The following is a 27,766-nucleotide window of genomic DNA, read 5'->3' as shown; positions in this document are numbered from 1 at the left end:
ATTCAACAAATCTACTCCATATAGCATAAGAAATATGTGAATTTATTTCCTTTTCATCTTGAGTTCAGTAGTCAATTTATCATTTAATGCAATGTCCTATACTTCACCATACCAATCTTCTAATTTAATATCATTTTTATCTTTCCAAAACCTAGCTATTAATATTCTAACGCTTGTCATAAAATTGGAAATCAATTCCTTCGAAGAATAATCAAAATCCGTCTTCTCAAAATTGATAACAAAGCAGTTTTAGAGTTAAATTCAATATCTTTTTTGAAATATATCACATATTTCCTTAAATATCAGTTTCCAAAATTTTTGAATCAATTTACAGTGCCACCACATATGATAATACGTAAATCGTTCTATCATTTTTGAGACTGTATCCCAGTACAGCTTTTTCCACTCTTTTGTTGACTATGAGGGCTACTCCATTTCTTCTATGGAATTCTTGTCTGAATTGAATTCGCTCATTCCTGTCCATTTTAGTTCACTGACGCCCAGGATGTCAATGTTAATTCTTGCCATCTCCTGTTTGATCACATCCAGCTTACCAAGGTTCATAGATCTTACATTCCAGGTTCCTACGCCGTATTTTTCTTTGCAGCATCGGACTTTCCTTTCACTTCCAGGCACGTCCGCAGCTGAGCATCCTTTCGGCTTTGGCCCAGTCACTTCATTAGCTCTGGAGCTACTTGTACTTGTCCTCTGCTCTTCCTCAGTAGCATGTTGGACACATATATAATAGGATGTAAAACCACCCTGCCATCTTTGAGTGTAATTTTAAAGGGGGGGGGATCCCTCTTCCCAATGCTGCTTTGATGTGCTTTATTTCTGTTCACACAAAGGGGTTACAAGGTAGCAAGGATAGTTGTGGTGACATGAAAGGGTTAATCAATGATTCCAGAGGCTGAGGCCAGATAATTGTGTGAGATAATGAGCAGCAGGTGCTCTTTAGGAGAACCCAAAGCTGTGTAAGGGGAACAGGCATGTAGTAAGTCTTTAGGGGTTTTGGATAACAGTGGTAATTACAGTATGTGTCCTAGACTTTGCAATTATGTTTTAAGGACTGGAGGAGATAGTAAGTCATAAAGGTCGTAGGAGGAGGAGTTCAGAAGTTGCAAAGAACTAATGTTCTAAGATTAGGTTTGGGTGTCACTGTAGGCTATAGTAGTGTTTTACTTTTTACATGTGAATTTGTTACAGTTTCTCGTACCAGATGCAATATCATAATAATAATAATTTATGATGCTTCACACATGTACAGTGGTGCCTCGCTTAGCGATGTTAATCAGTGCAGCAAAAATCGCTGCTAACCGAAAACATCACTAAGCGATTTTAAAAAGCCCATAGGAATGCATTGAAACCCCTTCAATGCGTTCCTATGGCCTTAAAACTTACCTTTAAGCAAAAATCCTCCATACGGCGGCCATTTTCGCTGCCCGGTATGCGAGGAATCCATCCCTAAACACAGTGGGCGGCCATGTTTTTTTCAGGCGGCCATTTTGGAACCGCCGATCAGTGGAAAAAAGATCGCTATGCGATAATCAGTAAGCGAAACAGCTTACCGATCATCGCAAAGCGATTTTTTCCTATTTAAAACGTCGCAATGCAATCCCTTTTTCGATCGCAAAATCTTCATCGCTAAGCGGTTTCGTCGTTAAACGGGGCGCTCGTTAAGCGCGGCACCACTGTAATGTACTTCCCTGTTCAGATTTTAAAGTTTTAAGTCAAACCAATAAGAGTCAGAAATTTGTAGAGAAATACAGAATGAGAGAAATATATATATCGAAAGGGGCAGTTATGTACCAGTGAGCTTAGTGGGCATGCATAATTTACAGTGGTGCCCTGCTTGACGACGATAATGTATTCCAGCAAAATTGCTGTTCAAGAGAAATCGTCGTCAAGCGAACCCCCCCCCCAATTGAAATGCCTTGAAAACCGGTCAATGCATACCAGTAGGGGAAATACCTGATTGTGCAGCAAAGATCCTCTATAGGGTGGCCATTTTCCACTCCCTGTCTTGTGAAATGAGGTCAGCAAAACAGCGGGGAGCTATTTTGAAAGCCACTGATCAGCTGTTTTAAAATCATCGTTAAGCGAAAAATCGGTTCCTGAAGCAGGGAACCAATTGTCGTGAAGCAAAAAAAAACCCATACCAACATCGTTTTGCTATAGCGATCGCAAAATACTCATTGTTAAGCAATTTCATTGTCTAACGGGATAATCATCAAGCAAGGCACCACTGTATTCTCAAACTAGTTGGATCACAGAGCATAGTTTGAGATTTTGGCAACTTCTCTGAATGCTTGTGAAGTAATACGTCAGCAAGGTACTTAAAGCAGACAAAATAAGTCTGCAGCCCAAGTGGGAGAAATATTTTGATGGACATGGTAAGATTTAAAATGGCATATGTTTTTGTTACCCTGACTTAGGAGTTGCCAAAGCCAGTGTATCTTAATGGAAAGTGCTCAGTAATTTCTAAAATGTGTCTAATCTTGCCTTTTTAAGGAAAGTGTGCTAAACTACAGTTCAAATGAATGTGCTATTTTGTTAAAAGGACACAAGGAAGAACAATTAAGTATTGAACGTAGTTTAAAAAATTATCTTGGCTCCTTTTTAATGCTCAGATACAGATTAAATTCCAGTCTTTGCATACTTTCATGCGTATTCCTGAAGTTGTAAATTGTATCAGATATGCAGACCAAATACCTCTGCTGCCACCACTCTGTGAGAGGTTTTTGCCAAATAAATTAAAATCTAAATGGAATAATCTCTCTCCCCCCCCCCTTTGTTAGGTTAATGTAGAAAGACAAAGAGGAAGCAAAAAATGGAAATACTTTCAAGGGAAACATGAAGTGATTCTCCAACACCCCCTCCCCAAATAGTTGTAGAATAAATCCCTTATAAAAGAGTATTCATGTGATAAGGTGGGTAATTGGTCATTGCTAAAAAAAAGATGCAGATGTAGTAAAAATTCCAGTTTGTACATCTAACTGTAAATATAGGGGGAAAAGCTAAATAGTAGCACATCTCAGCTAATAGTCTTATATCTCTGTTTATGGAGAAAACCAGATCACCTTTGAATCTACTGACCATGTCTGTGTATGAACAGTTCATAAAATAACTTCAATACCCTTGTCCTATGGTTCTTTCTCTTTAGCTGGACAACTCTTCAAGTAGAGCAGGTGTGGACAGATGTACTGGGGCTGAGGCCTGATTTTCCCCAGTGACTTGCCACAGGCCACAACCTCTCCCAAAATGCCGTTTCCTCCCAGATTTGTTCAAATTAGGAAGTGTTTGGACATTCACTACCAATTTTGAAAAACTACTTGAAGGTCATTTGCTCTCTCCACACTAACATACACTGAAGTGTAATCATGTGCCATGCTTTAGAGGAGAATGGCCATTCCCAGAATTGTTTATGAGTAGTGATTTTCCTTTTATTTTAATTTTTTTATAGTCTTCCCCCACCGCACCAGCCAAGGAAGCATAAGAACAGCCATGGGGACCTCATGTAGCCTATGGGTTACAAGATTCTAGCCCTTAGATTAGACGATAACTTCAAATAGAATACAGCAGTGCCTTGCATTACGACGTTAATTCGTTCCAGCGAAATCGCTGTAGAACGAAATCGCCGTAATGCGAAATTAAAAAGCCCATAGAAACACATTAAAACCCGATTAATGCGTTCCTATGGGCTTGAAATTCACTGTCCAGCGAAGATCCTCCATAGCGTGGCCATTTTCGCTGCCCATGCAGCGAGGAATTCGTCCCAGAAAAGAGCGGGGAGCCATTTTTTTAACCCGGCGGCCATTTTGGATCCGCTGATCAGCTGGCCAAAAATCGTCGTTTTGCGAGAATCAGTTCCCGAAGCAGGGAACCAATCATCGCAAAGTGAAAAAAACCATTTAAAACATCGTAAAGCAATTGCTTTTGCGATCGCAAAAAGTTCGTCGTGATGTGATTTCGTCATTAAACGGGGCGCTCGTCTTGCGAGGCACCACTGTACTGTCTTTTGTTCAGCAGGACAAGTAGCCACCCAGTCATGTTGATGGGACTAGTTTTATCAAAAATATCCTAATGGAGAAACAAGCAGGTTCTAGGGCCAACCAGTCCACTATTAATCAATACCTGATGTTACAACACTTGATAGCGAAATGTAACATAAAGGTAAAGGTTCCTCTTAACAAATTGTCCAGTAATGTCCAACTCTAGGGGGCTGTGCTCATCCCCGTTTCAAAGCCGTAGAGCCAGTGTTCATCTGTAGACAGTTTCCATGTTCACGTGGCTAGCGCAACTAGACATGGAACGCCGTTACCTTCCCACCGAGGTAGCATTAGATAAATGTAGCAGGAAATGTTTTATGCTGCTTTTGTGCACTCCAGATAAGTGTTGCATATATGTCAAACTCCAAGCCTCTTCCCTAGATCATAGATGCCTTATCGTCATTTTCATATTATTTTATAATAATTACTTAAGAATGGGTGCAACCCACAGGGTCATTTATTCCATAGAATAATGGTCAGAAATGGTTTTAGACAGGAATGCATCATGGCCCTCCTGCTATTTAACTTTTACATCAATTGCATTCTCCAAATATTATCTAATCTTAATTTCTGTGTATCAAAACTCACAAATAGATCAATTTTGCCCTATTGTATGCAGATAATACAGTTACCTCATTCGTATCACAAGACACAAGAGAGCCCTTTGAACATTTTCAACAACTTTTAATAAACTGTCAGAAAACTGAAATGCTTCTTTTCTCAAAAGGCTCACTAAGCACAAGTGCCAGACGGAGGCATGACATCAAACAAATTAAATTCTATAAACATCTGAGCATAATATTCCGCAAATCTTCCTGATTTTTCAAGGGAGGTTAAGAACAAGGCCACAGAATTCTGTGCAGTAGCATGTACAATAAGAAAGCAATTGGTAAACTATTCAATAGACTATACTGTGAGAACTGTATGGTTATAATGAAGATTTAAATTTCCTGCATGCAATATTCATAGTTTTGAGATTATTGTTATTTGTGGTTTTGTGGTTTTGTTGTTGTTGTTGTTGTTGTTGTTGTTGTTGTTGTTGTTGTTGTTGTTGTTGTTGTTGTTGTATTGTTTTAAATAGCTGACCTATGGCTGTACAGTAGGACCATGGTATCTGCGGGGGTATCAGTTTCAACCCCCTGCTTGAATGTGGAAATAGCGAATGCTATACATAGATATGGTCTCTGGCTCCCCTAGTGGCCAATTCTGGTAAATACTCTTTGGAAATGTGTATAAATACATATTTCTGGATTTTTTTATTTAATATTTTCTGGCAACAGATAAGGGAATCTGTGGATACTGATCCTCCAGAAAGGGGGAGCCTACTGTGATGGATACCCAGCGTGGTGTAGTGAATATAGCAACAGTTCCCAATCCTGTGTCCCCAGATATTTTTTGACTACAAGTGCCAGAAATCCTGGCCAGCACAGATAGTGGTGAAGGCTTCTGGGAGTTTTAGTCCAAGAAGATCTGGGGACCCAAGATTGGGATCACTTGTAGAATGATAGACCAGGATTATGGAGATCAGGGTTTGAATCTCTCTCAGCCATGGAAACTCACTGGTGATGTGGAACTGGTAAAACCATTTCTCAAATACTTCACATACCTTGAAAGCCCTATTAGGGTCTCTGTAGGTTCCAAGAAGAGTCACGAAGGTCACGAAGAGTCGGAAATGACTAAACAACAGTAGGTTCCAACTTGATGGCACATAACAGCAACAACAATTACACACATAGCTGTAATAATGAATGGATGGATTATAATGGCCATTATCTGCTGTTTGGTAAAGTATCACTTTGCTGTACTTTTGGAGTAGTTTAATTATTTAACTTGGATAGATGTCATTATGTTAGTCATAATACATTTGAAGAGTTACCCTGATCGTTTTAGATGAGCAAAGTTGTATGTGAAAATAAGATTTCAACCAATTCTGGATATATTTTATTCTTATGTGTATTAGGAAAACTTTGGAGTGGTTGTTGTGGGTTTCGGTGTCCGGTATACTCCTGCAGTGGTGAGGGGGTCCCTTCTGTCTTTGCTGATCGTAACATTTGTTGTATTTTTGTGGTGGGCTTGAATACTGTTTGTAGTGTTTTTGTGTTTTTTCAAAAGTTTCCCGTGCAGTCCGTGACCCCTTGGGGAAACTTGGCAGAATATTGGTGGGTGGCTGTTTTTCTTTTCAGTTTGGTTTTGTTTTCTTGGTTTGATGGCTCTTGTGATTTCACTTTTGGAGTAGCCATTTGCCTGTAGGGCCCAATTCAAGTGGTTGAGTTCAGTGCTGAGAAACTGAGCTTCACAGTTCCGAATTGCACGGTCTGCCAGTGTTTTGATTATGCCTCTTTTTTGCTGTGGGTGGTGGTTGGAATTTTTGTGTAGACACTGGTTGGTGTAGGTGGGTTTTCTGTAGACCTTGTGTCCCAGTCGGAGGTCAGTTTTGCGTATGACCATGATATCTTAGAATGGGAGTTGGCCCTCTATTTCTTTTTTCCATTGTGAATTGTGTATTTGGGTGGATGCTGTTGAGATGGTTCAGAAATTCTTCCAATTTTTCTTCACTGTGGCTCCAGATTGCAAAGGTGTCATCCACATATCGGAACCAGACTGTGGATGCGAGGGGTGCCGAAGCCAGGGCAAGGTTTTTGAAATGCTCCATGTAGAAGTTTGCTATAACCGGGCTGAGGGGGCTCCCCATGGCCACTCCATCTGTCTGTTCATAGAATTCATTATCCCACTGGAAATACCTGGTCATTAGGCAGTGTTGGAAAAGGGCCTTGATGTCTTCTGGAAAGATCTGCTGGATGAGTGTCAGGGTGTCCTTTATCGGTACTTTATTGAACAGGGATACTACGTCAAAGCTGATCAGTCTGTCCCCATGGTTGAGTTTTAGGGTGCTGATCTTGCTTATGAAATGTTCTGAGTCTTTGATATAGGATGAGGTTTGTCCAGTGTGGGTCTGTAGGAGGGCCGCTAGGTGTTTGGCTAATATGTTGGGGAGCTGATGGCACTTACAGTGGGCCAATTCACCATGGGAAAAGAAATAGAGGGCCAACTCCTGTTCTAAGATATCATGGTCATACGCAAAACTGACCTCCGACTGGGACACAAGGTCTACAGAAAACCCACCCACGCAGACCAGTGCCTACACAAAAATTCCAACCACCACCCACAGTAAAAAAGAGGCATAATCAAAACACTGGTAGACCATGCAATTCGGAACTGTGAAGCTCAGTTTCTCAGCACTGAACTCAACCACCTGAATTGGGCCCTACAGGCAAATGGCTACTCCAAAAATGAAATCACAAGAGCCATCAAACCAAGAAAACAAAACCAAACTGAAAAGAAAAACAGCCACCCACAAATAAAGTATTTCTGCCAAGTTTCCCCAAGAGGTCACGGACCGCACGGGAAACTTTTGAGAAAACACAACCTACAAACAGTATTCAAGCCCACCACAAAAATACAACAGATGTTATCATCAGCAAAGGACAGAAGGGATCCCCTCACCACTGCAGACGTATACCGGATACCTTGCAGTTGTGGCCAGGTATACATTGGAACCACAAAATGAAGCAACCACACCAGAATCAAAGAACATGAGAGACACTGCAGACTAAAGCAACCAGAAAAATCTGCAGTAGCTGAACATGCCCTAAAACAAGCTGGACATGAAATTCTAATTCAAAATACTGAAATACTGGACAACACCAGCAATCATTACGTCAGACTGCACAGGGAAGCCATTGAAATCCACAAGCACCAGTAGAACTTCAACAGAAAAGAGGAAAGTTTGAAACTCAACAAAACTTGGCTCGCAGTACTGGAAAATACAGTCTGCAAAAGGTCAATGACCTCTACCCAGCTACAAGGACGGGGGATCACAACACACAAAAGACCAGCTAATGACACCCATCAGTCACAGTGACAGATAATCTCTTCTCCTTATCACAACAATACACCCACAACAAGACACACTAATCACCCATGTCCTGAATAGGACAAAAGCCTATCTCACAGCCATAAATACTCCACTCCCAAGCAAACTACACCAGAGCACAGAGTGCTGTCCTCTGAAGATGCCGGCCACAGAGACTGGCGAAACGTTAGGAAGAACAACCTTCAGAACACGGCCAAAGAGCCCGAAAAACCCACGACAACCATTAGATCCCTGCCGTGAAAGCCTTCGCAAAAACTTTGGTGTGTTGTTGTCTTATGATATGTATTTAAAATGTCTCAAGTGTTTTCTGGGGGCTCAGAATTGGGGGGCTCTTCAGGCTAAATCTAGTTGTTAGTACCAACTAGAATAGATCTAGTAAATCAATAGGACTTGCTTAAATGTTAATCTGAGTACAATTCATCCAGTTTATCCATTCTAGCTGGGCCTAAAAGTTGGTCTTGCCCTTCATTTTGTTTGTTCAAAGTACCGATTTTAGTTTTTAGGTCGGGAACCTGCTGTTTTTTTACTATGCATAGAGGAGAATATGCAGAATATGTTGCACCTAATTAACAAGTGCCAGTTTTATATAAGTCGTGTGCTTGTTATGAATCCAGCCAGGTGATTAGCAATGCATCAATTAGCCACAGTTAGCTGAGGTGGCTTCTATGATTCACTTTTGTACCCAGTAAAAAAAAAAAAGCAGTAGGATTCTAGTCTGGAAGCCAAGTTACCCACATATAAGGCTAAATTTCTGAATGTGATACAAAAGCATCAAGAGTTGCCCATCCTCTTCTCTTTCCTAGTCTGCCAATAAGAAGCCTCGAAAAACTCCAGCAGAAAAGTTTCGTTCAGAATCTGGAATTAGAGGAGCAGGTCGAGGAAGAGCTAATGGCCACCCACAGCAGAATGGAGAAGGGGGCCCTTTTACTTTGTTTGAGGTAGTGAAAATGGGCAAAAGTGCTATGCAGGTAAGTGCATGCATGCTTATTGCTGATTCTGTAAAATTAGCTCAGTTTTATATCTTAGCGCTTCAATATAAAATTGCACAAATGAGATTTTGTCTATTCTTAATCTGGCAGATAATCTAATTCCTACATCTGAGTGATATAAAACATAGAATACAATTAGAAATTTATAGATAAAAGACCATAATCAATTAAGGTGAAGTGCAAATTCTGTGATATAAAGTCATGAGCCAACTAACCAATATTCTTTGTGGCATCATAGTTTATTAGTCTCACTTACTTTAGAAGAGTAGATCAGTAGTAGTATAAATTTTGAAAATAGCTGGCACTTACATACCTTTTGAATTTACCACTTCATTTTTTTAAATAGAAATTTATGGGAAGTGGTATTTCTCAAGCAGAATACAGTGCTGCCTTGCTTTACGATTGCCCCGCATTACGACGAAACTGCATTACGACGATCTTTTTGTGATGGTCTGAATGTGTGGTTTTTTTTTTCCGCTTTGCAATGATTGGTTCCCTGCTTCGGGAACCGATTCTTCACAAAACAACAATTTTCGGGCAGCTGATTGGCGGTTTCAAAATGGCCGCCGGGTAAATAAAATGGTTCCCTGCTGTTTTCTGGGATGGATTCCTCGCTGCACAGGCAGCGAAAATGGCCACCCTGTGGAGGATCTTCGCTGGACTGTGAGTTTCCAGCCCTTTGGAACACATTAAACGGGTTTTAATGCATTTCAGTGGGCTTTTTATTTTCACATTATAACGTTTTCGTTCTACAGCGATTTCTCTGGAACAAATTAATGTCGTAATGCGAGGCACCACTGTATCTTTTTTGTTTACAATACAGTATAATACTGGGAGATGATGTGTTTGCTTTTGGAAAATTAAGAAAGGTTGCTCTGGAAAATAAATTTCTTAACAGTCACTTTACAAATGAATACAAAGATACAATTTTGATTGCATGGTTATTTTTGTTATAATGCTATGGACATACGATCTTTAATACTGTAAATTGCATTTGTCATATAAGACAAACATAGTCAGCACAGTTGTTACATTCACATACCAAGCTAAATCTTATTGATTACTTTCCCTTTCACTCGTATCTTTTGGTTAACTAAAAGGAAGAGGTTGGAGACCACTACTCTAAGCAATAACAGTTGTTAATTTTTAAAAGTTAGTTTAATAACCCTGTATCTGAAGTTGACTTGTTTGATAGTAAATATAGTTGGTTTTGCCCATAGTGTTGCTCCAGATGACAAAAAAAATTACTGAAAGCAATGTATAAATGTATGTAGGAATAAGCATGTGAGCCCAAAGCTAATTGAATCTCTTTTCTGCTTATGTACATCATGCAAACCACGGTTTAGCATGGTGTTCCATGCAGGTCAGACCTTATGTGAAGTTTGTAACGTGTTCTGATCACACAGGTTTCGATGTAATAAGCAGAAATTTGAACTCATTGCACTTTTTGAAAAACCCACCCCTTTGTAAAAATTCTGAAGTGAATGTTTTAATAATCTTTCTCCATTTTAACAGTCTGTGGTGGATGATTGGATTGAATCATATAAGCAAGACAGAGACATGGCACTTTTGGATTTAATCAACTTCTTCATCCAGTGTTCAGGATGCCGAGGTACAGATGAATAACAGAATTGCTTTTAATTTGTGTAACTCATCATCTGTTGTGTTTGTGAGAACTGCATGTGTAGAACATAGTACTGCACAATCTACAGTCCTACAGCCTGTAGGATGGTAAAATGTAGGAACATTATGTATGTTTTATTTAGGCTGTTTTCTATGAATGTATATCATCAGAGAGAATAACAGAAATAGTCAGCAAGAAACCTGGTAGAATCAGTTTAAGTATACAAACCAATATTTTGGTCAATATCAGGGTTCCGTTTGTCTGGATGTTATTTGCTGTTACATTTTTTCATGTATAAAAAGCCACTATGGGATCACTTAAAAGAACCAATTTATGTTGAATAATTGTTTTTATTAAACCACCTGCTGAAATCAATAGTATGTTGCAACTGTAGTAGGTCCGTTGAATCAGCGGGGACTTGGTGACATAAATACAACTTTGTAAGTTTCATTGATTTGATAGGCATACTCTAGTTACAACTTACTGTTGGATTTCAACCACTGAAGTTTTACAAATAAAGCTAACTTTTGAGTCCCCCAGAATTCTGTCAGATAAACAGAATATAAAACTTGGAATTAAGATTATTATTTTTTAAATGGCCAGATGTGCTGCTCAGTGCTTCATGAATCAACAAAGTGCAAAGTCAGTTAGCGGGGCAGGCTAGATTTTTCTCTGTGGGCAAAGAGGAGGCTTCAAAATGACCTCTTGTTTATGGAATCCAAACTCTGTTTTACTTTGTTGATGCACTGGTGTGATAAGTCATGGGCAGAACATTTGGCCCAACCTTTTTTTTAAGTACAGTGGTGCCTCACACAACAATGTTAATTGGTTCCAAAAAAATCAACGTTGTGTGAAACATCATTCTGTGAAACACCATTTCCCATAGGACTGAATTGAAAACCGGTTAATCCGTTCCAATTGGAACGGATTGCCATCGTTGAGTGAAAATCCCCATAGGAAACATCGCTGTGTGAAACAATGTTTCCTATATTGGAATGTATTGAAGCCGACTCAATACATTTCAGTGCCTTTGCGAAGTCCTTTTTTGCTCCTGTAAAAGTGTCTTACAATGTTTGGAAGCTGTTTTAAATGATTGCAATGGTTAGTCCACCTCCTGAAACCTACGCAAACTGATTTTGGTGTTGTTCTGACACTTCGTTAATTTGTGATGATTTTTTGTTTTTTCCATTGGAAACCATTGGATGGTCTGTCTAATGGTTTCCAATGGAAAAAACAAAAAATCATCATAAATTAACGAAGTGTCAGAACAACACCAAAATCAGTTTGCATAGGTTTCAGGAGGTGGACTAACCATTGCAATCATTTAAAACAGCTTCCAAACATTGTAAGACACTTTTACAGGAGCGAAAAGGGAGATCGGGAAAGGGCTCTTTGATCTCCGTTTGCCTTTTAAAGTTCTTCTGGATCTCCCTTTTCGCTCCTGTAAAAGTGTCTTACAATGTTTGGAAGCTGTTTTAAATGATTGCAGTGGTTAGTCCACCTCCTGAAACCTATGCAAACTGATTTTGGTGTTGTTCTGACACTTCGTTAATTTATGATGATTTTTTGTTTTTTCCATTGGAAACCATTAGACAGACCATCCAATGGTTTCCAATGGAGAAAATTCAAAAAATCATCATAAATTAACGAAGTGTCAGAACAACACCAAAATCAGTTTGCGTAGGTTTCAGGAGGTGGACTAACCATTGCAATCATTTAAAACAGCTTCCAAACATTGTAATACACTTTTACAGGAGCGAAAAGGGAGATCGTTGTGTGAAAAACCCCCATAGGAAACATCGCTGTGTGAGGCAGCAAATTTAACAGAAAAATGCATCGTTGTGTGAATTCATCGTTGTGTGAGGCACTCGTTGTGCGAGGCACCACTGTACTTGACTTAATACCAAGTTTTATATTATCTTTACCTGATAAAGAATTCTGGGAAACTTCAAAGGTTATTCTATTCGTAATTATTCAGTGGTCCAATAGAGGTGTTGCCCAACTTCAAAGTACATTTCTTCTTTGTACAGTATTCTCGAAGGCTTTCACAGCCAGGATCCAATGGTTGTTGTAGGTTTTTTGGGCAATTTGGTCATGTTCTGGAGGTTTTTCTTCCTAACATTTCACCAGTTTCTGTGCCCGGCATCTTCAGAGGACAGGAGTTAGAATTCTCTCTGTGTTCTGGTGTAGTGTGTGGGATAGTTGAGTATTTGTAGCTGTGGGATCAGCTTTTTGTCTTTTTCAGGAGATTGAGTGATTACAGTCATCAGGGTGTTTTTTTTATTATGGGTGTATTGTTGTGATAAGGGGGAGAGATGATTTGTCACTGTGATTGATATGTGTCATTAGCTTGTCTTTTGTGTGCAGTGATCATTGGTCCTTGTAGCTGGGTAGAGTGCATTGACCTTTTTGCAGGCTGTATTTTTCAGTGCTGGGAGCCAGGCTTTGTTGAGTTTTATACTTCTTTTTTGTTGAAACTTTGCTGATGTTTGTGGATTTCAGTGGCTTCCCTGTGTAGTCTAACATAATGATGGCTGGTGTTGTCCAGTGCTTCTGTTTTGAAATAGGATTTCATGTCCAACTTATTTCAGGGCATCTTCAGCTATTGCCAATTTTTCCGGTTGTTTTAGTCTGCAGTGTCTTTCGTGTTCTTTGATTCTGGTGTGGATGCTGCATTTTGTTGGCCCAGTATATACCTGGTCACAACTGCAAGGTATCCGGTATACTCCTGCAGTGGTGAGGGGGTCCCTTTTGTCCTTTTCTGACTCATAATATTTGTTGTATTATTGTGGTGGGCCGGAATACTGTTTGTAAGTTGTGTTTTCTTCTTTTGTTCTTCATATTTAGGAAGCTTTCTCTTCAGAATGAAAGAATTAATTATTTTTGAGTCCTTTTGTAGATAGGACATTATGTCTTTTTAAAAGATTTTTGAGGAGCAAAGATTATAAAATTGTTGTAAATGATGCATGCTTTTTATTCATTTTGTGTTTGAATTGTATTTTTTAACTTAATTGTAAACTGACTTGATTCTGATTCATGGGAAAACACAGGACTGAAATCAAATAAGTAAGTACAGTGCTACCTCGATTTACGAACTTAATCTGTACTGGAACAGTGTTCATAACTCGAAACATTTGTAAGTCGAAGCACCATTTCCCATAGGAATGCATTGAAACCCGATTAATCTATTCTGGCCGAAGAAAGAAATGCACAAATAATAAAACACTGCAAGCCCCATAGGAACACGCTGGGGCCGCAAAAAATAAAACAAAACCCAGGAGAGAAAGGGAGCCTCAAAGCCTGGCCAAAGTGAATGGGGCCAGGGCCAGAGACCTGGCCGGGAAGCGCTTGACTGCCTGCCCGCCCGCCCGCTTGCCTCCTCCTGCTACTCCAGAGCTTCCCTCACTCCAATCAGCAGCCATGGCTCCCCCTCCCCACTGCCCAGAGGGGGAAAAATAAATAAATAAATAAATAAATAAATAAATAAATAAATAAATAAATAAATAAATAAATAAATAAATAAATAAATAAATAAAAAGAGCACAGCAGGCCCAGTCAGAAGGTGCTCTGTTGCTAAGGCTTTAAGAAAAAAACTCTCAAAAAACAGACACTAGAGCCACCTCCATTGCTGAGGTTTAAGAAGGAAAAAACCTCCAAAAATACAGACACATACACACACACTCGCTCCAAAGCAGAGCACAGAAACAAACCCTCCCTGCAGACACACACTCTCTCTCTGAAGCAGAGCCACCAAAACCCACTCAGAACAGTTTTTTTAAAGGAGAAAAGAGAAGCTTGCCTCCCTGCAGACACACACACAGGCTCACTCCAAAGCAGGAGGCTCTCCCAAGCCTCCAACTGTGACACACCCTATAACTGCCGAAAGAGCTACAGCACAAAGAATACAGCCTTGTCACCACTTACAGTTAGAAAGTTGAATTGCCCGCCTTTTTTCCCTGCCTGTTTCTGTTCGTAAGTGGAAGCTCTGTTCACAAGTCGAAGCAGAATGTTACTACCGGAGTTGTTCGTAAGTCGAAATGTTCGTTAGTAGGGACATTCATAAATTGAGGTACCACTGTAGTCCTAAAATGGAAGACAGTATTGTTGCGGTGGTCGGTATGGAATCTTGGTTATAGCATTTTCTAGGCTTCATTTCTTATTTTAGGGTACTATTAAATCTAAGTATGATTATTATTTGAAGTGTCCATGTGTATAAACTGAGGTTGTGAGGCTATCAAAAGATGAGACTTGATTAAAAGTGAAAAGGGGGAAATGATTTATTCAGAAGAAAGACAGAATGAAAGTAAAAGAGATGCAAATTGTAGTTCAGTTGGTTCCTTGAAGTTGCATGATTTTGTTGATGTGAGGTAGGTAGGGATCATAACTGTTTCACACTGTTTTCATATACAGTACATAGTTGCTGTGGCCATTTCCTTAGCTCTTGGCCAATCTTCTGGGAATTAGATTGTCTGTACCAAGCTGGAAGACAAAATGTAAAAATGTAGTCTTCATGCTTTTTCAGTTTGGTTGAAGTTGCTGGAGCTTGTGTACTGCTGGCATAGCCTTCAAAAGCCCAGATTTACCTGTTTCCCAATAAGGTAGCAAAATAGAGGTTTGTAGACGAATTCAGCCAATTGCACAGCCTTTAAAATACAAGATTTAAAGCTAATTCAGTTCAGAATTTTTAAGTGGGTTTAAGGTGAAAGACTGGAAACCTAGCTTGATATAAGGGTGTGCCAGGGAACGAGAAAAAATATGCATGCACTGAAAAAGTTGTGGTTTCTGAAATGATAATGCATTGTAAAGGGTGAGAGAAATATTGTCAATCTGCATGAGAATTGTCTAATCCAGCGATGGCAAACCTATGGTACGCGTGCCACAGCTAGCACACAGAGCCCTTTCTTCCAGCACGTGAGCCATAAATCGCCGGATTGCTACTCCCCCCTCCCCCGCAGCCAAACCTGAGGCTGCAACCGTGGTGCTGGTGCCAGGACAGGCGGCGGGTCAGGATCCAGAGCAGCTGGTTCTGGCAGCGGATCCAGAGTGGGGTCTTGAGGCACCTCTGTGCCCAGGATTCCCCCTTCCATTGCCACTTCTGGTTCTGCCACTGCCATGGCACATCGCCCCCTGTGTGGTTTTTTCCAGTTTGGTCATGCAAGCCCAAAAGGTTTGCCACCACAGGTCTAATCTAAGAATAGTTTGACATAAAATTTTGTGTGTTGGATATTCTTGCACATGAGTACAGATTGTATAGAATCGTATTCTTATAGCCAGTGTTACAGGGTTGAATTTGATAGAAATAAAATTAGGATAACTGCTAAGTAGGGTGAAAGATACTGTTTTATTTTAAAATACAAGTAAATCTTAATGTTCAGCCTTATTAAATATGTCCAGGTTACATAAACATGGCAGTGAGTATCCAGTCATGCAGCTGGCAATTAATAAAATGTATTTGCTTACATCCAGGTAACTATGGCTCTCCATATGTATTTAAACTAACTTCCAAAATACCCTACCATTTACTGTGCAATCCAAAGTTAATGAGACCTATAGGTTGAAAAACAGTGGGAGGGCCACACCCTTGTTTTAAGCGCTAATGAATTTTAAAAAATGTATTTCTGAATTGTAAAAATGTCACCACGTTGCATAATGGGGAACATTTGGGAAAATCCAGTTAATCTGTTTTTAGATGTTTTTATGAGTCTTGGAAATCAAGTTCAGTACCTCTTATCTGGTATTTTCAGATGCTGTAGTCCAGCTCCATTATCTAATGACATTACTGTTTCTGCAAGATTTCACTTGGAACTAATTTATATGTCTTTTTTGTAGTAAGCAACTGTGTTTGTATATCAGCATCATGTTCCAATTTTTGTGTTTCTCCATGCCTGTTATGAGTAAATGGCCTTGCTTTCATTATTTGGCTATCATTGTCACAGTGTTCTCTTTAAAAAACATGGAACCAGATTCAGCTAGATTTGTTAGTGTTTTGAAAATTATGTATAATTCAGTATCAGTGCCATCTCAACAGGAAAGTTATAAATAGAAGACAACTTGATTTCTCATAAGGTCACAGCCAGGTTCACAACAGATCCCATGTTCAAAGAAGAGGCATATTACCTATTGCATATTACCAGACAGTAATCATTTTTACAAGGAGGATATAAAAGAAATCTAGCACCATAAGGTTTGAGTATGCTGAAGATTGTGCTATACTAATATGTGAGCAGAGAAAAAAAGATGACCTTTAACATAATTGTGTACTCACTAGTTCAGACTTTGAAAAGCATTGTGACAGGGGAGAGTATCTGTAATGTACATAAATTATTGATTGCTTCTTGAGAATGCTGAATACATCCGTGACATCCTAAAACTGGAAAAAGCTGTGCTGATCTGTATTAGAAGCCTCTACATACAACTAAGATCTCCTTTCCAAATAATAAACTGCATTTGCAAGTACAGTGCAGTTTAAAACAGGCTGCTGGATTGCTTGTACTGTACAGTATAAGCAAAAGTATCCAATTGTGTATAGGTTTTGGTTGTCTCAGTGCTAGTATGTTTAAATATAGTTTCAGATACAGGATTGACTTACAGATGTTAATTCATGTTCTAAAGCCATAACAAAAGTGAAGCTCTCGAGACTAATGCTGTATTCATTGCTGCAGAATTTTCACTAGTTTTTGCTTTCACACTTGTTCTTCGTAGTTCCAGATGCAGTAGGATAACTAGGTTTTTTGAGTGTTTATGAATAGTGATGTTAATTCTTAGTCTTCTGTACTGCCTTGGGTAGATATAGAATGCCTGGCAATTTGTCAGACTATAAATAGTAACCACATAGTCCAAGGGTAGAGGACTAGATAGACTTGAGGTGCCATAGAATCTGCCTGATGGGAGAAGGCTAAATGTTAACAGGAGGTTATGAGAGGATATATTCCAGTTTTCTTTTGTACAGTGGTGCCTCGCTTAACGATGTTAATTGGTTCCCAAAAAAACATCGCTATGGGAAAACATCACTAAGCGAAACACCATTTCGCATAGGAATGCATTGAAAACCGGTTAATCCGTTCCAATGGGAACGGATTACCGTCCTTAAGCGAAAATCGCCATAGGAAACATCGCTAAGCAGAACAATGTTTCCCACATTGGAATGCATTGAAGCCTATTCAATACATTCCAGTGGTTTTGCGATGTCAGTTTTCGCTATTTTTAAAGTGTCTTAAAATGTTCAAAACTATTTTAAAAGCTTGGGATCGTTAGTGCACCTTGTAAAACCTTTGCAAACTTAATTTGGCTTTGTTCTGACTCTTCGTTAATTTTTGATGAATTTCCCCCCCCCCCCATTGGAATGCATTGAACTGTAGGTTCCAGAGCCAGGTGGCAAGAGCATGGCCGGGTGCTCTGGCTGCTCTCTTCCCAGCAGCGACAGCGGAGGGGTGGGTGGGAGTGGGCAAGAGCCAGGAGGCAGCGAAGACAGACCTTCCCCCGCTCACACTCCGCTCCCCAGAGCTGCTTTGCGGGCGCGCTTGCCAGCGTGAGCTCTCCCTCCCCCTTTCATGCAAGCGCCCCACGTGCACAAAGCAGCTGTGGGGAGGGAAGTGCGTGCGGGGGCGGGCGGGAGCTCTGCCTTTGCGGCCCGGCGGTGGTGGGTGGACCAGAGCCGGGAGGCAAGAGCTTGGCTGGGTGCTCCAGCTGCTCTCTTCCCAGGAGCGGCAGCAGAGGGGGGTGGGAGTGGGCAAGAGCCAGGAAGTCGCAAAGACAGACCTCCCCTTGCCCCCCACTCCCGCATGCACTCCCCTCTCCAGAGCTGCTTTGCGGGCGCGCTTGCCAGCGTGAGCAGCTGTGGGGAGGGAAGTGCTTGCGGGGGTGGGCGGGAGGGGGAATGCATGAGCGCAAGGAACCGCCCCACCTCCCTCATAGGCTCCGCCGGTCAGCACTACAGAAAACGTTGAGGAACACTGCTCTAAGAGACACTGGTTTTTGTTGCATTTCACACCTTGTAACGATTTATGATCCCTGTTTGATAGTCAGTTCTTTTGAAATCTGGTTCTGTAAACATTCCAACAGGAAACACAAAAACAAAAGAAAAGTTAAAAAGACATTGCTGCATTAATTGTAACATGATTGAAGGAAACAGCAGAGGAACAACATGTGGGGTTGTCTGTAAGGAAGTATAGACCTGCTACCTAGGAAGGGTTAGAGATCATTTATGCTGTATGTGAGTGGTCTCAGTTGCGGGCTAAAAGTGATGATTAGCAGTGTTTGGTCATTTTCTTTTCTGGTTCTTGCTGTAGGTTGCTTCTGGGTATTCCCTTTGCCTTGTTAATTTGTTCTATACGTATATTGTGTGGGTATTGTAGAAATGCATTTTGGGGATCCTTGAGTTTGGAGTCTCTGTCTTGTGGGTCTGAACAGATGCAACTGAGAGCTTGGTTGTAAACAATAGATTTAGTGGTATTTTCAGGATAGAGGTTGGAAGCATGCAGGTAGGTATATTGATCAGTGAGTTTTTGATACAGTGTAGTGCTAAGATGTCCGTGCAGTACTTCACAGTGGGATCAAGGAAATGTACCTTTCCTATTGATTGCTTCAGGCTAAGTTTGATGAATGCAATTGAAATCCTGGTGGAGTTTCTCTAGGGCTTCCTTTCCATGGGTCCAAATTAAACAAAAATCAACAATGTACATAAAACAGAAGAGCAGTTTTTGGATAGAACACTTCAGAAAATGTTGTTTTAGATCAGCCATGTAACAAGCAGGAATGAACGCATAACAAGAGATACAAAATTGATAGTAAAGTGATTGACTGCAAGATCTAAAAACGCCTGAACGAACTCATATATGATTTTCCTGTTGTTTTGGTTAATAATAAAAGAATTCTTAATCATAAACCCTGCTACCTAAAGTGTATGACCTATGTGGGGTGGCAGCTCCTGTGTGGGACTTGAAGTGGTATTAGAAAATACCGGGTGCAGCAAAAAGGGTGTGTTTACCTGTGTGGAGCCCAAAGAAATACGGGCCACAAAGGGGTGATCGCCACAGATGTGTCCTATCCAACTCTTAACTTTCACCTGGGCTGGGTGCGGCTCCACCTCTCTCACGACTTTGCTCCTGCACATGCAACTCCACCCCCCCCCCCCCCGTATAGGATTCCATCATGACTGGAACGTATGTGGAGGGAGGCAGAGGTGCGTGCGTGCATTCAGCTGAGAGGGAACCTTGGTCCTATCAGAATTTATTAGATGTTCAGATCTCTGGGTGATGTTCCCTAAATATAGACACAAATTGTATTTAATTGTTCTGTTGGTAGAAGACTTCATCTGCTCTGAAATGCAAACTCTAATGCTGGATTTTATTATTATCTGCTGCATATAAGTAAAGGCATAGAATCTGATGCATGTCTTGATTTGCCTTCATGTTCTTTATTTTAGCTGTTGTGTGTCACTTTTTAGAAGAACAGGAGGAAATTAATTGATTAATTACTGGTTCACAGTCTTCAAAATGCGTTATTTAATAATATATTCAAATGCAGTAAAACACATAATTATGCTCACTCTATTACAGGTACTGTACGAATTGAAATGTTTAGGAACATGCAAAATGCAGAAATTATCAGGAAAATGACTGAAGAATTTGATGAGGTACACTACAGTATTAAAGATTCAGAAATGTTTTAAGTTTCATATAAGAGTGTGCAAGGAACTTTTCAGAACAGAGAGCTTTATTCTGATCATAAATTGCCTAGTAATAAAATGAATTATATTGCCTGAATAAATTAATCACCTCTATAAATGAGAGTAGCTGCTTTGATGGAGTAATTACCCAGAGGCAGAACAGTTTAACCCTAGCAGATCATTCTTAGGTCCCATTGATTTCAGTGGCAAGATTTAAGCATGCCTTTAACTCTCCACTGAAATTATGCTTCAGCAATAGAAGACTGCATGCAGTGCATTTGAAGGAAAGTTAAAAGTAGCGAGAGGGAAGTTTAGGCACTGTTTTGGAAGAAGGAAGGATTTTAACAGAATACTGTACTGTATATTTTAAAGAATACAGGGGCATATCTGATCCTGGAATGTGTTCCTGAGAGTAAACTTTGAGCAGCACACATCCCTATGGCGGCAATAACATCTTGTATGCCTATCTGTTTTAACTTCTACTCTGATGTTTCCAAGTTGTCTTGTACTGCATTTGTTCAAGCTGCTTCTCTTCTCCACCTTTCCCCTCTTCATCTATTGACAGTGTTAATGTACACTGTGAAACGCTGGTGTGTTTTTTTACCTTCTTCCCCTTTGCTTTTCCACTTCCAGTCCATTATTGAATCATGTTGTTTTTCCTTTTGTTACAGAAACATGACTTTGCTTCCCCTACCTCACAGAAAAATGTCTTATTTTGTTATACTTATGTCGGTCCAATACTCTGTTGTTGACGCCATTAAACCCAATAGGATGGTCAATTTCCAGAAGGCCAGGGGTCGCAAATGATTATTCCTGGATCTTGGAGGACTCACCCTCTTTATACCCCCAAAAAATCTTGCAATTTTTTTTAAACGGAGAAAACATCCTTATGCATTCTAATCACCATTTTTAAAAAAGAATAGAAATTTGGATTGTGTATGGAGGCCCCAGGAGTGCTGGCAGGTCTTCAGAACATGGCAGAATTGACTCCATGCCCCTTAGATGGGGCATGGGGACTTTTTGAGCCAAGTTATTTTCCAGAAGTTTTGGTAGGTGTGAATCTTCTGAATTAATCACATGACACTTTTAAAATCCTTTAAACAGTTTTCTTTCCTGTGCCAGATCCTCCGAAGATTTAAAAAACTTCCATGTCCTTGTCCCACTCCCCCATACCATTTCATTATTCTTAAATAATCCATACCTGTAACATTCATTTCTCTACCTCCGCCACCATTGGCCACCTGAAATTTTTCTGCTGCTTGAAAGAACACTGCCCTTCATTACTGGTTAACTCCAATTGCCTGAAACTGTTCTCAAAAACATCTCTATATGACCTTTTGATAAAAAGTATTTGCTGCAGCAATTGAGTTCTAATATCCTACTGTAACAAAGCTAAAGTGCATGTGAAAATTGTAGCTTGTCTATAAAATCCAAATGAATAGTTTTTGTGTACTGGTAGAGTATCAGAAATACTCTGGAATAGAGAATAAACCTCCAAACGAACTTCAAAATGAAGAGTGTAGTGAAGATTTTTCAGTTACATTTTCACTTTATTTCATTCTGCCCCGTTTTCATTGCATCTAAATTCCAGGCTCATAATTTTAAAAAGTAAAAATCACATTGATTTTGGAGTCCCTACTGTATATATTAAGAGTTAGAACTAAGACACAATGCCTTTAGCTATTTAACTCCTCTGTCCTGCAAAAAATCTGGCAATAGCAATTCTCTTGCTGCTAAGTTCAGTAATTAGGTATTGTGCCAGAGCCTTTAAAAGGACTGAGAAACACTATATTGAATTACCTGACTCTGATTAGACTGTCGTTCCCAACCATGGGTCCCCAGATATTCTTGGACTAAAATTCCTAGAAACCTGTACCACTGGCTGTGCTAGCCAGGATTTCTGGATTTGTAGTCCAAGACATATGTGGACCCAGGGTTGGGAATCACTGACTTAAAAGGCTTCTTTATTTCTTTAGTTTCTCACATTGTGGCTAGAGCTAGGTAGTAACACATTCAAGTTTCAGTCTCAGGCCTATTGCAGACTGGGGTAATAGCACCATTGTAGGTTTAAGTTCTGACCTTTGGAACTGTTATTCTTAAACACTAGATCTGAAACTTCTTTTTGAGCTGAAATTCAATGTTGCTTTTAAGAGAAAAAGAAGCGGGTGTAGCAAATATAACGAATGCCCATTAAATGAATGAATGAATGAATGTAATTGTATGCTGTCAAGTCAATTCTGACATGGCAACCCTTTTCAGAATTGTCTAGGTAGAGTTTACCAAGCCCATATGGACCTGCATAAATTTCATTAATATATTGTTGTCGTTGTTTAGTCGTTTCCGACTCTTCGTGACCCCATGGACCAGAGCACGCCAGGCCCTCCTATCTCCCACTGCCTCCCGGAGTTGTGTCAGATTCATTCTGGTAGCTTCAATGTTGTAGTTCACATCAAAACACAGAGGATTTTGAGTCCAGTTTTAAGGAGACTTCTTAAACAGAAAATAATGTTTTATTTATTTATTTAACATATTTCTACCCTACCTTTCTCCATGAAAGGACCTAAAGTGGCTTACACCATTAAAAAGCCAAATTTTAAACCTAAAAACAGTAAGTATACAAATACTTTAAAAGAATAAAACAAGTTTATATTTAAAATGGTAAATATAAGTAGTACTAAAACACATTTAAAAGCAACGGAGCATAACAATCCATTAAAAAAAACAACTCTCAGACTGCCAGTCACTAAGGAAAAGCCTGCCTGCAGAGGAATGTCATGGTCTCCATATGTCACAGTGTGAATCAAATATTATTTTCTTCAAAAGAAGCAGTCCCTTTTGGCCTCTTGATAACTCAGTGTAAAGGGCAGGAACACCGAACAAGTGCCAATCACAGCACAATTATGGAAGTTTCAAGGCTTTTGGCTCCATTCAAAATGAAAATATCTAAGTTCATTAAAAAAATAGGACAGAAGGTTTAACTTAAGATGAAGAAATCATCTTTATCTTTGACCTTTATTAAATAGAAAATGTTAAGCTGGTAGCTTGAAGAAGGATGACAAACATGCTGTATATTTTCATTGGATCTCCCAGGACAGCGGAAGTATTTGGTTAATTTCAAACCTTTCTACCTTACTTTACTTCACAAGTGTTGGTTCAAGCAACACTCTTTCAGCCAATCACTTGTCAGAAACCAGCTCCTTTCTTTTGTTTAATATGTGGGAGATTTGAAACAGTGAAGCAGGCCCAGCTGTTAGGAAAAGTGAGAAGAGGGGTATGAAACCAAGTGCTCCTCAAGGCTACAACTCATGTGGGAGATACTCTTCCATCTCTTTTTTCTGAGTGGATGGTACCCCACAGGAGGATTTAATGAATAATGTGATAAGGTACAGCAGTTAATGTTCTAGAAGTTGCCGATACATAACTTAGAGAATTCCAATGAAATTATACCATACACCATATTTTAGAAAAAATACAACATGACTGAACATTGAACGTGTATTAATTACAGTATGTGCATTTTGTTTTCCTTCAGGACAGTGGTGATTACCCACTTACAATGCCAGGGCCACAGTGGAAAAAATTCCGATCAAATTTTTGTGAATTCATAGGCGTTCTAATACGACAGTGTCAATACAGCATCATTTACGATGAGTATATGATGGATACAGTGATCTCACTCCTGACTGGTTTGTCAGATTCGCAGGTCCGAGCCTTCAGGCATACCAGTACCCTTGCTGGTAAGTGAATTTTAAAGGCAGTGTTTCCGAAGGAACTGTAAAGTTTGTATCCTAAGAATGCTTATCCTCTGTGATCTTCACAACATTGCTTTTGGGCAAAGGTAAAGGAGTATATTAATGGTTACTTCTGGAGTGGTTACTAAAACTTGTAACCTTTTTGTATTGAGAGTAAGGGTCTCCTGATCGACTCCTGATTTTAGACTGTTTGCCTTTTGGTATGCAACTAAAAGTGATCCAGCAATATTTTTATAGCCGTGACCTAGATTTCATTTCTTGATGTTATACCGTTATGCAAGTGAACTTGGGAGCTGACTTCTGGCTTCAGAGCCAGTGGTTTGAAATTTGATTCCCACTGTGCCTCATTGATGGGCTGGACTCGATGATCAATAGGGTCCCTTCCAGCTCTGCAGTTCTATTTATTACAGTGATGTATAGAATTTCAAGATTAAGATTCATAGGATTGTGAGCTATATTTTACTTTTAAAAACAAGTGGTTTATACTGACTTCTGCATGAAGTAAAGAGCCTGTATGTGAGTAGAACTGCCACAGCCTGTGGATGGAAAATGTCTTCTCCCCACCTCACCCCCACTGAATCCTGTTTCTTTTTCTCATGGAAACTGCAGGAGAAAACAGGTGCTAATGTCCAGGTCATAAAAGGCAGTGTTTTTTCTGTGGTCAGAATATGTTAATAAAAGCTCTTGGAGATTCAGGCTGAATAAAAAGGTAACAACTGACTATAGTTAGCAGAACTATGGGGATTACATACTCATTCCTTCTCATTCTGTGTGTGCACACACATACATGCACAAGAACACAACATTGGGAGCTTCCACTTAACAGTTAGCAGCAGAGCATAATTTGCTATTGTGGGCAGATTGTAGTTTGAATAAATCAGCTTGTCACATTTAGATGCACCAGGAAACTAATTGCCATTAAGTGGAAATGGGAGCTTCCAAGACTTTCTCCTTATCAGTGGCGGAAAAAGTGTACCATCTCATAGCATATACTGTACCTGTTTTTCTTTATAATATGAAGAGGAGTCCAGATACATCAAGTACTGTGTTGATGCTACTGCTGTCGATTTGATAATATATTGAAAGCAGTGTGTGAGCTTAACTGGGAAAGGCTTAATATTCTGTTCCTGACTTTTTAGTATACTTGCCCAAACTTCAACTGTATTCAGGCACTGAAATATCTGAACTTTTTATTGTACGTTTTCCCTAGCTATGAAGCTTATGACTGCTCTTGTGAATGTTGCCTTAAACCTGAGTATTCATCAGGATAATACACAGAGGCAGTATGAAGCTGAGAGGAACAAAATGATCGGTAAAAGAGCCAATGAAAGACTGGAGTTGCTTCTTCAGAAACGTAAAGAGGTAAATTAGTAGGCCAGAATTGCTCCTCTTACTGTAAAGTAAGTTTGCCAGGAAATAGATTAGCAGTAACTGCTCTAAAAAGTTATCTCGAAAAGATTCCATTGCTAATAAAAATGCATATATCAGCTGTGTGAGACATTTGACACTAGAGATGGGCATGAACTGTGGTTTGGCACTTTTGCACAGTTTGGGCCCACAAGTGTTGTGCATATGCCCCAGATTCCCCACCCCACTCCCTCCTGCAGGTGCCCACTCAGTGGCAGCATCCTGGGCTTCCCTGCTCTGCCTCCTAGGTGGGTATCTGTGTGAGGAGGTGGAGAGGAGAATCCAGGGCACCCACACAACAACTGCGGGCTTGATCCACTGAACCATGCCAGTTTGCCCAACTGTGGTTTGTGTCCATCTCTAATTGACACCTATGTATTATTATGACAGTTCATAACACCAGTACACAGTAATCCTGATTGTGGAGATATAAATAAATTATGCATATATCCTTTTTTAATGAAACATGTTTAAATTGAATTAGTATTTGAGTATTAGTTACTTACAATATATAATGTTAGAAAACTATACGCCATAAGCATTTAAATTATCAATTTACATATCTTGCCCTGCCTGGACATTTTGTATTTCTTATGTTTAAAAGAATGGGCCACTGGTGGTATTAACTTGTGAGAGACTGTGGCTGAGATCCTGTTACTTAGCATATTACATTGCAACTACAGTAGACCCATTGAGTCAGTAGAGATTTGGCGAGTCGGCATCTCCGTAAGTTCCATTGATTCAGTGGGCTAGCTTTAGTTACAGTTTACTACACTAAGCAACAGAATTTCATCTATTGACTCCATAAACACTGGTTTTCAAGACAGAGTGTAGAAACGAATCAGTTACATCAAATAAGCAACACTGTTTTATATTGAATGTAAGGTCTTATTTATGAATTTTGAACAAGCCATACTTGGTTATTCAGTGGGATTATAGCAAACCACTACTCATTTTTGGAGAGAAAGATTGGTTTGTTCATAGGAGAATAATTTAACTCCTGATATTTTGTGTGACTTACAGAGTATCTCTTACTTATACCTTTATACTTTGTATTAAATGAAGTATTGATTTCCAGTAGTAATAAGTGGAGAAAAAGGAAGCTTTGAGTTTCTGAAGCAGCATTACTGAAGCAAGATTCCTTCCTGAGCTGATTTCAGCTGCTTCTATAGCATCCTACACCCAAATCAGTTTGAAACCAAGACTAGTGGGCTGTTTTCCAAACTAAATCTGTGATCAGTCTTCAAAGGCAGCACCACACAGACCTAAGCATATTAGAATGTGCTGCAAATCAAACATTTTTAATACAGCCCTGAGCAACAGTATCAACTAGTTCATGTTCTGGTTTGTGATCATGTTGCATTGAAGGAACGTTCGTCTACCCAGAGCAGTTGAACTCTTGAATCAAGAACCAAAAAACTGCCCTTCCGTCACTGTTTCCTTTGTGTCTGTATTCAGTTTTAGATTGCTCATCAAATTCAAAACTGGGTAGAATTTCTGGGATTTTAGAATTGTGTCCATAGCCTGTTGTTTGAGTCAGGACTGTGGCTGAATCCCAAACTATATGAGCTGCCCCCATCCTAATATTGAGGAATATAATACCTTGGAAATATTTCATTTCATATGTTAGGAATACTTGGAAGATATCCTTCTTTTGCCCTGGAATATTGGTAACTAACTGAACAGACTTAGCCTAGAATGCTAGTTTAAATAAATAAAAATCTCTTTATATTTCAGCTGCAAGAAAATCAAGATGAAATTGAAAATATGATGAATTCCATTTTCAAGGGTATTTTCGTCCATAGATACCGGTAAGGAGGATGAGAAGAAAGGCTATATTCAGGCACTGAAATATCTGAACTTTTTATTGTGCATAGGACTATCAGAGAGGATAGTTGATTATGACTGTTTAAAATTCATTTATACCTGGAAGAAAATTTATTGAAAATTGGTATACCATAGGGGCAGGCTGTGTGATACCCTTCAGTTGTTTTTGACTACAGCTCCCATAAGTTCTCACCAGCATGACCACTGGGGATTTTCACCAAAAACATCTAGAGGGAATAGGTTGCTTATCCTTGCATGCACACTCCTGCCTGCCCGCCCGTCTGCCCACACACCAGCCCGCACGCACTCCTGCCTGCCGACATAAACACACACACTACCATCCACCTGCTTGCTCGTACTCACACCTGCATGTACACACTTATGGCCTGGATAAAAAGGCCAGGCAGGCCAGATGTGGCCCACGGGCCATGCTTTGAAGACCCCTGCAAAGAGGGACTCAGAGACAATGCAACATACAGCATTTTATACTTCCTCATTTTTCAGCATCCATGGGGGG

General features: G+C 39.8%; 1 protein-coding gene across 5 annotated transcripts in view; it reads left to right on the top strand.

Annotated features, from left to right (window-relative positions):
- STAG1 (STAG1 cohesin complex component) overlaps window positions 1-27,766 on the top strand; it is a 249,125-nt gene that overhangs the window by 162,994 nt on the left and 58,365 nt on the right. For all 5 annotated transcript variants that reach the window (XM_072995831.2, XM_072995830.2, XM_078389310.1 and 2 more), the window contains 6 exons: window positions 8,787-8,951; window positions 10,488-10,584; window positions 20,154-20,230; window positions 23,796-24,000; window positions 25,226-25,377; window positions 27,160-27,233. In XM_072995831.2, the coding sequence (XP_072851932.1) occupies window positions 8,787-8,951; window positions 10,488-10,584; window positions 20,154-20,230; window positions 23,796-24,000; window positions 25,226-25,377; window positions 27,160-27,233 (770 nt within the window). The remainder of the gene's footprint in view (window positions 1-8,786; window positions 8,952-10,487; window positions 10,585-20,153; window positions 20,231-23,795; window positions 24,001-25,225; window positions 25,378-27,159; window positions 27,234-27,766) is intronic.

This window comes from Pogona vitticeps, chromosome 3, assembly GCF_051106095.1.
Source record: "Pogona vitticeps strain Pit_001003342236 chromosome 3, PviZW2.1, whole genome shotgun sequence".
Lineage (NCBI taxonomy): Eukaryota > Metazoa > Chordata > Lepidosauria > Squamata > Agamidae > Pogona > Pogona vitticeps.
Note: the sequence above shows the minus strand (reverse complement) of the source record. Positions and strands in the feature narration are given on the sequence as shown.